The sequence below is a fragment of the Lepisma saccharinum genome, chromosome 19 (genome assembly GCF_977018435.1).
Source record: "Lepisma saccharinum chromosome 19, izLepSacc3.1, whole genome shotgun sequence".
NCBI classification, from domain to species: Eukaryota; Metazoa; Arthropoda; class Insecta; order Zygentoma; family Lepismatidae; genus Lepisma; species Lepisma saccharinum.
In genome coordinates, this window is record NC_139247.1 from 5321740 (window position 1) to 5334996 (window position 13257).

The 13257-nt window shown below is 39.4% G+C and overlaps 1 protein-coding gene across 1 annotated transcript in view; it reads left to right on the forward strand.

The window, feature by feature from the left end:
* LOC146002760 (uncharacterized) overlaps positions 1–12057 on the forward strand; it is a 39909-nt gene extending 27852 nt beyond the window's left edge. The window contains exon 3 of the mRNA XM_083140695.1: positions 11953–12057. Within this exon, the coding sequence (XP_082996821.1) occupies positions 11953–12057 (105 nt within the window). The remainder of the gene's footprint in view (positions 1–11952) is intronic.
* The last annotated feature ends 1200 nt before the right edge of the window (positions 12058–13257 follow it).

A 13257-nucleotide genomic window follows, 5' to 3' on the forward strand; every position in this document is an offset into this window, starting at 1 on the left:
AGAAAGGATTTGAGGGTTCGTCGCTTGCGGGAAGAATTGAAGGACGAGATTTTTCTTACGAATTACGTAATCATGAATGGGTTGGTTAATTTCCTGCTTTGTCTCTAATAAAATTTGGATGGGCATGCTGACTAGGTGACTGCCTTTAAATAATGAAATTAATTCTTTTTTGATTTGCGGAAAGGTGAGGGTGTTGAAGTTTGGCTGCTTCTTGAGATCGTTCAAAAATGTGAGCGCTATGTCTGCGAGGAACAATGGCAACATTTCGCGTTTTTTATTTTCCTCCCACGCCAAAGCGCCCGCAATGCTATCGAACTTTTCAAAAAACTGCTCAACTTCTTGAGGGTTTTTTCCTGTGAAGGGGGCGGGGTATAAGCCATGGGGTATATTTACGGACATTATTGACGGGGATGGATTGATAGTGGTAGGGGTAGGATTGATGGTGGTAGGGGTGTTAGTTTTAGGTGTACTGGTTTGGGGTTCTGGGTGTTTCTTTTTTCGTTTGGGAGTTTCTAGACCACCTAGAAACTGGGGATAATCGGGATGTTGAGCCTTGGATCTGGTTATTCGGGGGGAAGGAGCGGGGGAATTAATAGCGGAGGCTAAGGAGAGAATCTGGTCAAGAGAACGGTCTAGCTCTTCGTGAAGAATAATTTGGGATTCGTTCATGCGAATTTAGGGAGGGGGAATTTTTTATGCACTTATTCACAAGAAATGAAAGATAGTGAGCGGAAGAAAAAAAAATTACAAGTGGGGAGTTTATAATACGAAGTGTATTATCGAAAAAGAAGAATTTCTAGGGTTGCTGCTGTGTGCGGCGGGGATTTTAGATTATGGGGTTTTGAGTGACGTAAAAAAAAAAATTAAAATTTTATGGAAATCCACGGAGTGGAGCCGGCTATCTCCACCATGTAGCGTGACGTCGGGTAAGGTACGGGATCGAGTCACGCCGGGACGTAGCTCAGATAAATACAATAGGTCTTAAGTTTGACTTGGCTAACCACCTCTACCCTTAAGGAGGCTGATGAAGGATTGTTGGGAGCCTGTGTTGTTGAACGCTACTCACCCCTTTGCTGTTGGTCTGGCCCTCGGCTTCTGGCGTCGGCGATGGTGACAGGTGTCCGCTGTAGAGATCGAAGATGACGACAAGAGACGGCAGGCAATTCGGCGACTTGTTTTATTCTTGCAGATTCTTCGGTTGGCTTTATCCGGACTGCTATGGACTTCTCGCTTGTTGCCGCCTCGTACTGTCGCGATGTCTCAGCAGGCCGTCGTCCTCTTCTCGTCGATCAGTTTGGTGGTGATATTGGAGCGAAGTGAGAGATCGATTTACTGTCTCCAGCGGTTTTATACATTGGATTTGAGTCATAGGTTGGTGGACTTTGCACCTCCACTGTGCACCTGGGGTATCCCTGGATGCAGATGGAAATTTACAGTGGAGGTGCACTCACCGCTGGCGAGGGCCGTTGCCTTGCTGACTGTGCAGAGCCGAGTGGAAAATTCTTGTTGCTCGGCTCTGCATCCGGTGGAATGTGGGGTGAATGAGCGTTCAACTTGCGAGCTTCTGAGCGATGTTGGAGGCAAATTAATGTTTCGACTTTTATGCTCCCAATTCCTTCATCACTAGATTGCATGTTGCTTCTTTCACTTGATAACTTCAAAAATATAGTTACATTATGGTGAATGGTAAAGATTGGATTTTAAGTATATCAGTATAATTTTAATACTTTCTGATGTTATGTAAAATTTGAAATGTTCCTGGAAATGATTGCAACGTTCTGAATGAATAAGAAGGAACTATTTAGTCAGAAAACTAAATATTAGGCATTTGTACTGCGTTGTGTTAAATGTTGTAAATAGATTATACCGGGCTACTATCGCATTAGAAATTACGGTTATTCAAGTTTGGACTCCAATTAAAAGTTAATCAGTAGAACCACATAAAAACGAGTTACATCAAAATTCAGCTTATTCAATTCTGTGTCAATCTATAGTTACCAATTTATTTTTGATTATGCCTTCTATTTTTATTATCGTGAGAACAAGATAGGATTATTTTTTAGTTTGGCAAACTATCGCTCTCTTTGAGATTCTATAAATAAAGAACGGGTGTTTTTTTATTTATAGATTATATATTATATAATTTATTTATTTATTATCCAAACTCTAATATCCATAATTTATAATCCGATAGTACTCCTGTGACTTTCTGTGAGCCCGTAGTACCTCGGAGGCCTCTGTCGATCTCCTTGGCGTAGTGCTTAGCACATCGCGCTTCGACGCCAGGGGTCCCGGATTCGAATCCATTCGGGCAAGATATTGATTTGTCCTTAATGGGAAAATTGAGAATTTAGTAAATGTGATAGTATATGTGAAAACAAATATTGATTGATTGATTTGCTTCATTTTACTTCGCTTCTTGTGCCACTTTTGGCTAATTTGCGAAGATAGGGATGAGTGATGAAATGATGAATGAACACTCACAAACATCCATGCCCAAGCCAGGATTCGAACCCAAACCTCTGGCATTGAAGTGCGATGTGCTAACTACTACGCCAAGGAGGCCGGTTTGTGGAAACAAAGAAAGAGATAGTCCCCCCCCTTTCTATCTCTTATGGGTTTTCCTTTCATATTTAAAAAAGACAGAAAAGCAAAAATAAACGAAATCTGTCAATCAGTTCTTTCTTTGTAACTCTTTCACTATGCAATTCTTCTTTAGCATGCAACGTTTCTTATTAAAATCATAATACGATTTATGAAATGATGAAATCTGAAATTCTAATTAGAACACGGACAACCTTCTTTGTAATATATCGATGATGTTTCAGAAAAATGAATTTTTACAATACTTTTGCATGTGCAATTTTCCCCTCTTTTAAAAATAGCATGTTTTAATTATGTTACTAATCATTAAAGGAATACCTCAATACCATCCCGAAGTATGATAATTAATATTTACCCCTCAAAGTAATGAAACACTTTCCCTCTCTGAAACTCACATAGAAATGATAGCGGCCGTTTGCTTCTGCCAAGCCCCGAACGAACATAACCGAAGGGGCACCGAGCATAACCGATCCTCCCACATGACGTCACGCGTTCGTGCATGATCGGCAATTTTCGGATGGCGCTACCTTATAGTATATTAAGTTACCTTGCCTGAAACCTTCGTACATATCTTTCATTAGGTTTAATATCTTCGTTGGAATGCCATATTCTGCTAGTGTCTGCCACATGACTCTTCTATTTAGTGAGTCAAAAGCCTTTTCAAAATCGATGAACGTAAGATATAAGGTGGCTTGCCATTCATTGTTTTGTTCCAGAATTATTCTTAGAGTATTTATTAAATCGACACAACTACGTTGTCTGCGGAAACCAGCTTGTTCTTTCCTCAATCTTGATTCTACAACATCCTTCACTCTATTTAGGATTATTCTCGATAGTATCTTGCTTGGTATACTTAGCAAAGTAATTCCCCTCCAGTTTTTACAGTTAGTTGTATCTCCCTTTTTTGGCAGCTTTACTATTAAACCTTCTCTCCATTCTAATGGAACTTTTTCTTCATTCCATATTTTCTCTAACATCGGTTGTAAGAGATCAATGGAAGTTTCCACATTAGCTTTAATTAGTTCCGGATTTATGTTATCCATTCCAGGAGCCTTGCCATTCTTAATTTGCTTTATTGCTAGCCTAACTTCTGCCCTAGTTGGGGGCCCTAATTTAATTTTGGTATCTTTTCTATTTCCTTCTGTTCTTGTTCGATTACAGGTTTCTTCTTCTCTTTTCCCATCTCTATTCAATATGTCTGAAAAAAATTCTCTCCATCTTTCCATTTGTTGTTCTTGGGTTAGCAATAGATTATCATTTCTATCTCTCACCGGTTTACTCTTCCTGAATGTTTTTCTGGATAATTTCTTAGTTATGTCATACAGCTGTTTTAAGTCACCTCTCTTTTCTGCCTCTTCTGCATTTTGTGCTAAGTCCTCTACCCATTTCCTCTTATCTCTCCTCACACATTTCTTCACCTTTTTATCTATTTCCGAGTACTCTGTTTGGGCTGCTGCTTTCTGTAGTCTTGTTCTGCTTTGGTTTATTTTTTTGTTTTGCTTCTTTCCTATTTCTTATTACTTCCCAAGTGTCTTCAGACATCTAGTCTTTTTGTAGTTGATTTCTAATTCCAAGTACCTTCTCTCCAGTTTCTAAATAGATTCTCTTCACATTTTCCCAATTTGTTTCAATATCTGGTTCATGCTGTGTACTTTCCGAGAGAGCTTGGAATCTATTATTTATTTCTAATTTAAATTCCTTTTGTTTTTCTTTCTCTGTCAATCTTTGAACATTAATTTTCTTTTTTCTTCCTTCAAACTTCTTGGATGTTGACATTATTTTTAGCTTAAATTTGGCTACCACAAGATGATGGTCGCTGGCTACATCTGCTCCTCTTTTATTTCTTACATCCATTAGCGATCTCCTAAACTTCCTGCTTATTGTTATATGGTCTATTTGGTTTTCTGTAATGCTATCTGGTGAATCCCAAGTTACTTTGTGACAGTTTTTATGAGGGAAGATTGTTCCTCCAATGACCAATTCGTGATATGCACATAGGTTTACCAATCTTTCTCCATTATCATTTATGTCTCCCAAACCATGTTTCCCCATTATATGTTCCAATCCTTCATTTTGCGAACCTACCTTGGCATTCATGTCACCCATGAGGATCAAAATATCTCTCTTCTTCACATTTTTTATTGTCAATTAGTTGTTGGTAAAATTCATCTTTCCTCTCAATTTCTGTCATCTCTGTGGGAGCATAACATTATATTATAGTTATATTTCTAAAGCGGGTTCTAAACCTAGCTGTAATAATTCTGTCGGAGATGGGTTTCCATTCTATTAGGCTCTTCTTTGCCAGTCTGTTTAGGAGTATCCCTACGCCATTCCTGTGTTCTGCATTATTTCCTATTTGTCCTGAGTACAACATTGTATTTTCTTCTTGTGTTGTTATTTCACCAAAGTCTACCCATCTCACCTCACTCAACCCAAGAATTTCTAGTTTGTATTCTTTCATTTCTCTTTCCACTTGTTTTAGTTTTGAACTTTCTTTCAAAGTTCTGATATTCCAACATCCTATATTCGTTTTCCTTTTAACATCAAAGGTTGTCGTCAAAGCATCCGTCCGGTTTCGTTTCACTTTAGTTTCTTTAATAAAGCAATTTAAGGTGTGCAGGTTATTGGCCTACAGCACCCGAGCTTGGTGGTGGGGCTGCCACCTGAAGCATCCAAGCATGCTGTTTTCTGTCAGGGTTGTCTCCCTTAGCCTTCGAAGATTCCTCTTCACCACAAGGCAGTGGTTCCCTTTTTATTCAACACCAAAAGGGAGGGTTGCCTCTTTCGCCTTCTGTGCCGTACCAAAAGACTCCTTCTCCGCCGCATCAGCCCTTGAGGTCTTCGCCGTAACCCTGGCAAGGGGCCCTTACAAGGTGCTACCATCCGGAGCCAGATGGACCAAGGATTTTTAAAGAGGTATTACTCCTCTTGGTCTTCCGCCTCCTCCGCCGTTGAGATGGTCGGTCATTCATCTTCTTCCGCCTTTGGAGCCGTTAGGTTGCTTCTTAGCCTGGTTCTTCCTTGCCAGCCTTCCCGGCATGGGTGACCCTGCCAGTAGCAATGCTACCGCCGGTTTAGCCTGACAAATCATTAGAGCACGCAAGCCCCACCACCAACTACAAGGTCATGCAACCACTAGGTGGGGATGCTTGTTAACAGTAAACTTTTTTTTGCCAATTTTGGAAGTTAACATACAAAATCACACATACACAATGTATACGTTTCTTAAAAGATTGGTATTACGTCTTATGTACTACTAGGTATGTAGTTTCTTGCAAGGTTATTATTGTAAATGTGTGTGTTTGTAAAAAAAAAACACCACCATTCGGAAATTGTTCCTTGTATGTACATATGTATGAACTGGACGGTAAGAGTAGCTACTGCTAAATATTATACGTGCATTCTTTGCCAGTTGTTATTCGGAAACAACACATTACTTGTTTATTTCCAATGTTACATTCACACCAATGGCGACGGAAGTGACTCGAATAATATTACACGTGTTTTAATCTTAAAGATTACCTACTAGGATTGCGAAAAAGCAACTGATGCATGGTGTACATTTCGTGTATTGCGTTTGGTTGAAAAAAATTGTTACAGCAAACACACATTCATTTATTTGGAACGGCATTTTAATACAATTTTGCAAGCATCAAACGCATTACTTTAACCTGGTTTTATTTTCTGTACCCGCATGCACTCAAATCCTACATACGAAATTACAGTGAAACTGCTAATGCTCAGAGGGGGCTACTCCGCGACTTGCACGTTATTGGCTAGATCTTGTGATGTCACCAAGGGACACGAGTGGAAGAAAGCTATGCGTAGAATGTAGCAGATGGCACATGAAACGCTGTGTTTTCATGCATCTTTTGATATTATACACCAAAGCTGTTAATTTAATTTGACAACAAGACATGAAATACGCGATAGAAGAATACATTTATTCCAAAACAATGAATAGTTTATTTCTCAGACATTATTATGCGTGATATCTTGTCCATGTAGGCTATAGTCCACTGCCGGCTTTTCTTTCCAGCTAACCTATTGCATTTATTTTAAATGTCTAATTCTAAGAAAAGTTCTTGTCCGTGCATATTCTGATATGAATTTTTACTGAATGTCCTGGAATTTCCCTTTAATAATTTTACGCTACTTTTAAGATTCTCCAGTTGATCGCCACGATGAGGATAAATTTGTTTTTGTTATTTAGCGTCTTCTTCCACTTTTGGTTAATCGCGACAAACAGGTTGAGTGATGTTTAGTTTAAATTGATGAAGGGACACTCGCAACAGGCACGTATCCAAGGGGGAGCTTAGGGTGCTCGAGCCCCCCCCCCCCCCGAAAGTTTGCGGTTTACAATAGATAAAATGAGGTTTTTGGTTTCTTGTTTTGGGAAATAAAATAATGTGACGATAATTTAAGGAGAGAAATAATTATCGAGTCAAGCACGTATCCAAGGTGGGAATCAGGGGGCTCCAGCACTCCCTTCAGGAAATTACGCTACATAAAATTAGGTTCATGGCTTCTTGAATAATGTGATGATAATTTGAGAGAAATAATTATGGAGGCAAGACACAGAATGTTCTATAACTCTGTTATTGTTAATAGCGCGTATCCAAGGTGGGAACAGGGGGCTTGAGTCCCCCCCTTAATTTTTTCAGTTTACACTACATAAAATTAGGTTTTTGTTTTCTTGAATAGTGTACCGATAATAGAAGGAGATAAATACTTACCAAGGCAACACGGAGAATGTTCTATAACCCTGTTGTTGATAATATTGCATTAAAACTTTTTTTGAGCTTTCGGTGTTGTCGCAGCACTATGTAAAGACTTGTCAGCATTTGGAAGCTGCAAACGTAGCGCCACACGTAGGATGATTCATTGTAATTTTTTAATGTCTGGAAAGCGCGAGAGAGAACGTTCTTGAATAAGAGAAGGTCCAAAGACATCAACGACAGCGGAATTTCCAGAGCCTCAGTGTAGTGCTAGTTCGGGTCGAGGGCCGACGAGATCAACAACAATCCAACAATCAACAACCAACAATCTGTGTATTACTCTGTACTGTTTGTGATCCACATGGATTTGTGATCATCCCTTCATCCATTTCATCTACTCACCATTGAAATAAAACAAAAGCAATACAAATACAAAACAAAAATAATGGAACGATTATGCTGTTACATTTTCCTGTATTTTAGGCACGTCGCATTTATCAGCCAACAGTCAGAGATTGCTTTTCGGTCGAATGATACTTCTAATAATCGGAGGTAAATGCAAGCTGAGAATTATAATTTGGTCTCTTATCCACCTGCGTTGAGGATCTTAATTTTTAGATTTTATTTGTAACAATATTTACTACTGCGAGGAATTAAAAAGAAACTTACGGCTAATTTCGGCACTGGCTTCCTATTCTGTAATAGTTACATTTTTTGTAAGAACATAATACATTCATTTACTTTATATAAATATTACATTATCCATCGCTTTTCCTAATTAAATCTCATACCATATCCAACACACACAAAAAATGTGTTTTACTAATAATACAGTGAGCAATTAGAAAATAAGTCTTGTGAAGCAACGCAAATATGGCTTCCCCGATGGCCTAGTGGTAGCGCCGTCGCCTTGTAGTCAAGGGGTCCCGGGTTCGATACCCGGTGTAGGCACATAGTGGTTCGGATCCAACTTTAAACTGTAGGTTCAGTCCCAATTAGCCTTTCTGTGCAAAAGGCGGACTTAAAACGCCAATTCAATCAAGCAACACAAATATGAAATATTAAATCATTTTTTTATTTGGTTTATTTTACTTCACTTTTCTGCCACTTTTGGCTAATTGCGAAGATGGGGATGAGTCATGATGATGAAATTGATGAATGGACACTCACAAACATCCATCCATACCCAAGCAGGGATTCGAACCTGGGATCCTTGGCGTCGTAGTGCGATGTGCTAACCACTCTGCTATGGATGCCGGCTATTAAATCTACATGGAAATAGTTTCTGCAGTATGTTTGAGTTGAGTCAAACAAATTTCATAATGTGTATTCGAGCGGCATGTATTCAAATGTGGACTAATACAGGGCTAATACCGACTGCCGGCAGGAGCAAAACATCAATCTAACAGTACTCACATATATTGTCATCTTCATCTGAAAAAATAATTTGTAGACAAGTTCATAGCTGGTATGTAATGAACATCTATTCCAACGTGTATGTGGTATCATCATAAGTTCCACATTGGCATTCTTCATTATTGCCAACCATATCTTAAGTTTGCTATCACTAATTTACATTGATCTGTTGTGTAAATTAACAGTTTCTCCTGTGTTTTCTTTTTATGCTATGAGTGAGCAACATTGTTGAAAAGAACAAATTGTTATGCTGTGCCTCACATCTGAGGTAAGCAGTTGAAGTCTTGCTGTCCACGATAAAGGCACAATCTGTTGTGAGAAACAATTTATTTATCACTGCCTACGAGCTAGCTGAACCCAACATTCTATTTATTTTATTTGTGTGAATAAGTTTGTAATGCGAGCCATCCAGTATTTAGGTTTTTGGACATTTTAATTTAAAAATCAGTTTGACGTGTATTATTTGGTGGTTGCCTTTCAGTTTCACTTGTGAAGGAAAGGGGATCCTCTTAATCCCAATCCCTGAGAGAAATGTGATGCTTTGAACTGTCTAGCTGGCAGAAGTAGTATGTTGCTAAATTCGTGACTCCATATCTTGGAGTTGCGATTGTGGTGGCACATTGCACTGTTTTTGTGGTGCCATGGTGATCGTTGGGTACTCTGGAGCACTGAACCATCCAAGACATCAGTAGCATGCTGTAGCCAGCCATGGAGCGACGTGACAGGATACCATTGTGTGGACTGTCAGCTGTTTTATGATGCAGATTTTTTTGCGTAGCCAGAGACTGCTGTGAAGGAAGGTGAGCAGGATGCCGGAAATGCTACGAGGTGTGACTTCAGTCAACTCCTTTTATTACTGTTTCATCTCAATCATCAGTGATGCCTGAGTGGGTCAGTTTTGTTATTTTCCCTCATGGAATGGGAGAGAAAAGGACATGAACTGCTGATCGCCGTTTTCTCAGAGAAACAACGAAAACAGGAGGAGAAGTTAACAGAAAGGGACAGAGAATATGAGTATAGGTTGAAAATTGAGAAAGAGGAGAGCAGGAAAAGACATGAACTGCTAATCGCGGGTGTTCTTGGAGAATGATTGAGAACATGAAGAGAGATTGAAAGGTGAAAAAGAGGAGGAGAGGTGATGGCATGGACAGCTTACGGGCAAGTTGTCTGAAGTGGTGCAGCAATCTAGTTTTATACCTGCCTGGATTCAGTTAACTGAAGAGTGGATAACCCAGGTGGAGTCGGCACAACAAGAAATCGTTTGCAAACAGATTGCTTTAAAAACAGAAGTGATAGAACTTAGTGGTCGATTGACAAACAAAATCTTGGGTCTTCGAACTCATGTGCAGAGTGTGGTGACAGATTGACATTTGACTTTGATGAACTTAGTGAACAAGTGACAAATTTATCACTACCTGCAGATACAGTGTTGCATGAAGGTATTATTTTCACCAGAATTTCCAGTGACAAACAAGCGTGACCAAAACAGTAAGTCAGTTTCTGGTGTGCAAAACAGCTGATAGACTTCGTAATATTAGGCGCATTCAGAAAATAAGTTTTCCTGGAGTCGTGCACAAAAAGGAAACATTATTTCATTCAATGATTTATTGCCACATATACAGCACTTGTCCAGTTACTTGTCAACATAATTCCCGCCGGAATTCAGGCAGTTGTCATAGCGTGGGATCAACTTGTATACCTGTGTCATAGAAGTCCGCTGCCTGGGCGCCGAACCACTGTGTGACATCTGTCTGAACCTCTTCATTGCTGTAAAAATGTTGACCGGACAGGAACATTTTCAGGTGAAAGAACAGGTGGTAATCACGGGGAGTGGGATCCGGGCTGTACAATGGATGATCAAACACCTTCCAATCGAACCTGTCCAAAAGGGCTGCAGTACACCTAGCCATATGCAGCAAGATCACACTGGTACTGAGCTTACCGCGTCGCTTATTCTGAATGGCTCGTCGCAATGTCCACAGTAACGGTTAGCATTCACAGTCTCACCTCTGGGCAGAAACTCGATCAGCAGAATGCCTTGTCTGTCCCACAACACCGTGCATATCACTTTTCACATCGACGCAGTTTGTTTGAACTTCATCCTGCATGGACTGCTGCTTGCTTTCTGGGGTGCTGTATGCAACCCACGTTTCATCCCCTGTGATGATCCGGTTGAGAAAAATCGTCATCATCACGGTAACACTGCAGAAATGTCAGCGCTGTGCCCATGCATTTTCCTTTGTGTTTGAGTGTAAGTTGTTTTGGCACCCACCGGGCACACAATTTCCGGAATAAGAGGCATTTGGTAACAATGTGGAATAAGAGCTGCCATGTTTCATCGCTGCCACGATGCTACTGAGGACTTTCGGGAGGCGTCTTCTAGGACATTCACTAGCCAGGGCATGTGCCTCTCATACATGTGTAAAACTGGTTTCAATACGCATGGCCTGCCACCTGTGGGGGAGTGGGAAACTTACTTTCTGGATGCGCTTAATATATGTACCAATAGATAGGCAGATAACTACTCATGTACAGGTACTTGTATTTTTTTTTCAACTGAACAGAACAACAAAGCAGTGATCATCAGCATGGAATGAGATAGAAAGATCTTTCAGAGAAAGACAGTGTCCTATGCCAAGATTTTGATCTCAATTTCCCTGTGTGAAAGACATGAATCTGCTGCCAAAGTTGGATGGAAACATGAAAGCCCATTCTGCCAAGAACTACCTCCGCAAGTTGAACTTGAGTTTCGATTTGATATGAGTGTCGATTGGACGTATCGAGAATTTTTATTGGCATAGCAGAGCACTGGCTCTCAGTGAATCGTGATCAGTTTCTCAACTACGAGGATTTTTGCAATCAGTTTAAGGCACAATTTGCTTCTATTGAAGTGAATCAAAGGCAACTAGCAGCCTTCCAAAGATGGCGGTACTCACGGTACACTAATGCGGGCATGGAAAGTTATGCCTGGATCATGGAAGCAAGTTTTAAAAATCTATAGGAACCGAAAGTTGTCACTCTAATTATATGGAACAATTGCCTTTCTGTGTGAGTCACTTGTCTGGCTAATGCACCTAGAAACATTCGAGATCTTACCACTTTTCTGAAAATTTACGAGTCATGTGAAGAAGCATATGAAAACAATATGAAAATGCATAAATTCATCATTGATTTTGCATGTGTGTGTTACATGACTTTAACTTTCTTTACCCAGGCCAGTGCGGTGAGTGAAACTTCAAATGATAACAGTGATTCCAATCAGTCTGAAGAGAATGGCTCTGCAGTGGAGAATTCTAACCCCAGCTTTGGTAATGACTGAGTCACAAGAAGAAACCTTGAGGTATGTGATATATTCCATGTAGCATGTTATGAGTAGGGCACAGATTTTCAGGTTCTGTAACGTATAGTTACTGGTTCACTTGTGAGTACTGTTACCAGTGTCATCCTTCTCTGAAATTGAAATGTGGAGCATAGAACAATATATTACAATTTATTGTAAGCATCAGTATGACAAAATATTCAAATACTGACCAAGGCAAAATTTGTTGTATCAAAAATGTACACTAAAATGTAACGTTTCCATCCTCTAACAGGGTCTTCTTCAGACAAAGTTTCACAATAAATGTATCTCATAAATTAATAACATAAAATATATATTAATGAATCTTTGACTGATGAAGACCCTGTTAGAGGGTGGAAACTTTACATTCTTAGTGTATATTTTTTATACAATAAATTTTGCCTGGATCAGCATTTGAATGTTTTATTAACATGGAAACAAGGCTTAACAGTGTTATCCGTATGATGTATAAATCCATACTTTACAGAGGTTATTTAATTAGCATTTTTCCTTCTTTGCTAGGTGGGGTTAGCAGTTGTGGAAAATGCATCCTTGTGTTGTTACTGTGCCAATTCAGAAATCATCCTTCATGATTTTGAAGAAATTATTTCTATTGTGTGCTCACATTTCCCTTTAAGTAATTTTTTCACATGATATATTTTTAGAATAACATTTTCATAACCCAAAAGGAAACCAGAAAAATGTGATAACTGAAATGAAAATGAAATGAAACATATATGGAGACTTACTTACTTATACTTTAATAACATGAAGAATGTAAATAACACTAAGTATAATGAAATGTTCCACATAAATACATAGGTAAATGATGAGGAGTACAACTCCTGCACGTCGTCTCTCGACTTGACTCGTACACACACTGCACATGCGCAGACTGCATGGCAACAAGATTAATTCGAATGACAATTTGTCTGAACAAAAGGCTTTCAGATAACTTTTGCAGAACTGTACATATTATTGAATATCTGTTCTTGAAAAGCAAGAGAGTGTGGTTTAGTCTCACACTTAGTGTGTGTACTCACGGAGCTTTACATTGCTCTCACTCTCAGACCCCTACCAGACCTTTTCTACAGCTTTCAGAATATAAGTGAGAGTAGGGGAAGTTATTGACATTACATTTCCAGCATGTGCAAACCATGTGCTTAAGCCACGTACTTG